At 58.9% G+C, this 2,769-nt stretch overlaps 1 protein-coding gene across 1 annotated transcript in view; it reads right to left on the bottom strand.

The window, feature by feature from the left end:
• Positions 1-7: 7 nt before the first annotated feature.
• Positions 8-2,769, bottom strand: part of LOC104273844 (DNA-directed RNA polymerase, mitochondrial-like) — a gene marked incomplete at both ends in the record, with an annotated part of 5,594 nt that continues 2,832 nt past the window's right edge. The window contains 6 exon segments of the mRNA XM_009869295.1: positions 8-36; positions 505-1,091; positions 1,094-1,271; positions 1,483-1,722; positions 1,912-2,082; positions 2,561-2,722. Of these exon segments, the coding sequence (XP_009867597.1) occupies positions 8-36; positions 505-1,091; positions 1,094-1,271; positions 1,483-1,722; positions 1,912-2,082; positions 2,561-2,722 (1,367 nt within the window).

Below are 2,769 nucleotides of genomic sequence, written 5' to 3'. Positions count from 1 at the left end.
CCAGGGCTCGTCGGTGCTCATCCACCACTTCCTGCCCTGGGAAGAGGAGAGCGCGCTGATGGGAGCAGGCCGCGCGCCTGCAGTGCCCCAAAGCAAGGGCTGGAGCCCCTGCGCTTCCGGGACACACGGGGCGATGCACATCCTCCCTCCGTGCCTCCCCTCACCTAATGTTTCACTGTGCTTTCAGACAGAAATATATTATTTAGGAAACTGCAATGCTTTGTTTCCCTTTTTCCTCTTTTAAAATGTTTTTTAGAATTGACCCGATTTCTGGGTGGTTTTTTTTTACTTTCTAGAAGCTATGCTAGACAAGAGGAACTGTTACGTCTCCTCTGAAATTAAAGAGGACACGGATTCCGTTTTTCCTTAGCGTATTTGGACAATTCCTCTTTGGACTTCAACGCAGAGGAGCTTCCCTGCTTTGCAGTTGACTCCCCCACGGTTCGGGGTCCAACCAGTCCGTCCCACAAGCGCGTAGAGCCCTGCCAGCCCTTCCCCACGTACCGTGAGTGGGTGGTCGGCTGAGTCCAGGATCTCCTCCATGAGCTCGTTGGCGTACTCCAGCCGCTCCTGCAAGGCGTTCTTCTTCTTCAGCCCCGTGAGGTTGACAAGGTGGATCTTCAGCCAGTCGAGGCCCTTGGGCCCCAGTGGCCGTCCCTCCGCAAAGAGCAGGATGGCCCGGGTGACATCGTTACCCAGGTGGTTGAAGTACGGCGGGCAAGGGTAAGTCCTGCCTCGGAAGTCCATGTTGTGAGGAAACCAGAACACCTTGTCCCGGATGTAGTTGGCGATGGAGAGCTTGTAGAGCGCGTCCATGCGCAGGCTGTGCATTTCGGCCGCCTTCTTCCTGCACAGCAGCAGCTCGTGCTTCTGGGCCTTGCTCCAGCCAGAGATGCTGCCGGGAACGGCAGGAGGCTTGGGGGCCTCAGAGAGGGGCGGTGGGATGTCCAGCTTCTCGTTGCCTTTGTCATTGAAGATGGAAATGATGATGTCCAGCACTGGCTGGTTGATCTTCCAGGCGCAGTTGCCCAGCTGGTTGAGGGCGTCCAGCACGGGGTGGAGGTTCACGGGGGGACACTGCTCCAGCAGCAGACCCCATCCACGAAGCGCATCAGCTTCGTGTCGTTCAGGAGAAAGGCACCAAAATGAGGGGAGGTCCAGGGCACCGGTGGGCACAACATAGGTATGGCAGAGGAGTTGAAGGTCAGCATTGTCTCTGCAGCATCTGACACAATCTGGGAGAAGATGGGATGGGGCTTTACCAGCCCAATCTGGAGAAGAGAAGGTCAGCAGTAGAGGATTAGAGCTGGAGTCCAGAAGAGCACATGGTCAATCAGCCACTTCGTAACAATCACGCTAATTACTGACACTGCACAGAACCAGAGGCTCCTCAGAGCGTCTCTGAGCAGGAAAGGCAGCAGGGAGGGAAAAGGGCCTTGCGAAGGCCGGGCTCCGACAAGGAGCCCTCGGGACACGGCTCACCTGCCCGCTGCTGCGGAAGGAGTAGATGTGGTAGAGCACGGGGATGAGCTTGGACTCCAGGCGAGGATTGAGCAAGTTCCTGGGCACCTTGACAGCCTGCACCAGGAGCTGCAGCAGGTGCATGCCCAGCCGCAAGAGCAGCATGCACGGCCAGGTGCAGTCCTTCAGGTTCAGGGACGGCCCGAAGCCTGCTTCTGCCACCAGCTTCTCCCAGTACTCCCGGGGCAAGTACGTGTCCGGCTGGGAGGTGGGAGAACAAAACAGGGTCAGCTGGAGGGGCCAGAACAGACCTGTCTGTCGCCATGGGGCAGGGGGCAGATCCCCAGCACCGGGACCTCGTGCTTGCGAGGTGGTGACAGACAAACCGCCCTGTCCCCGCTCTGCTGCTCCACAACCCGCAGGCCCCCGGACCGTCCTGGGCCGCCCTACCTGGCTGTCCTTCGCCAGCAGGTGGATGTAGTCCTTGTAGACCTGCTGCACCTTCTCCAGCTGGCGGCTGCGCAGCTTCCTATGGGTGACGTATCGGTTGTAGACTTTAGAGCCCAGTTCCCTGGCCAGGACAGCCAGGGACTCTCCTTGGGGAGAGAGGGTGTTGAGGATCTGAGGAAGGGGAAGGCAAAGAGGGTCTTAAGGAGGGAGGAACAGACAGAGCAGAGAGACAAAGCGGCAGTTAAAGCCCCCGTGTGGAGAGCATGGAAAGATGCTGAGCAGATGCTGAGGAAGGAAACACGGCCAGGACAGAGCAGGGGCTTCTCGGGTGTGGTGAGGATCTGAGTAAGGGGAAGGCAAAGAGAGTCTTAAGGAGGTAGGAATAGACAGAGCAGAGAGACAAAGCGGCAGTTAAAGCCCCCGTGTGGAGAGCATGGAAAGATGCTGAGCAGATGCTGAGGAAGGAAACACGGCCAGGACAGAGCAGGGGCTTCTCGGGTCGCTCAGCGCAGGGAGCAGACAAAGCCTGCACCAAATAACCTGGGCAAACTTCTGTGATTCTGCTGGCCCCAGTGGGACATCAGCGCTTTGTGGCCGCCCCACGGCCATCCCGTTCCCACGGCTCTGCCCGGGCAGGGCAGGGTCCTACCTGCAGCATGATGCTCACGTACTCCTCCTCCGGCAGCAGGCACAGGTAGGGGTAGAGGCTGTTGTCTCTCGACACCGTCTTGGCCATGCTGTGCTTTGACTTCTGCAGCGCCTGGAGGATGGAGTCGTGCCACTGGGAGCGGAGGGTGGCCAGGAGCGTGCGCTGCAGGGGAATGGAAGCAGGACAGCGATGCTGTGGTGAGGGTGTCA

The sequence above is a fragment of the Apaloderma vittatum genome, unplaced genomic scaffold, assembly GCF_000703405.1.
Source record: "Apaloderma vittatum isolate BGI_N311 unplaced genomic scaffold, ASM70340v1 scaffold24495, whole genome shotgun sequence".
Taxonomy (NCBI): Eukaryota; Metazoa; Chordata; class Aves; order Trogoniformes; family Trogonidae; genus Apaloderma; species Apaloderma vittatum.
Note: the sequence above shows the minus strand (reverse complement) of the source record. Positions and strands in the feature narration are given on the sequence as shown.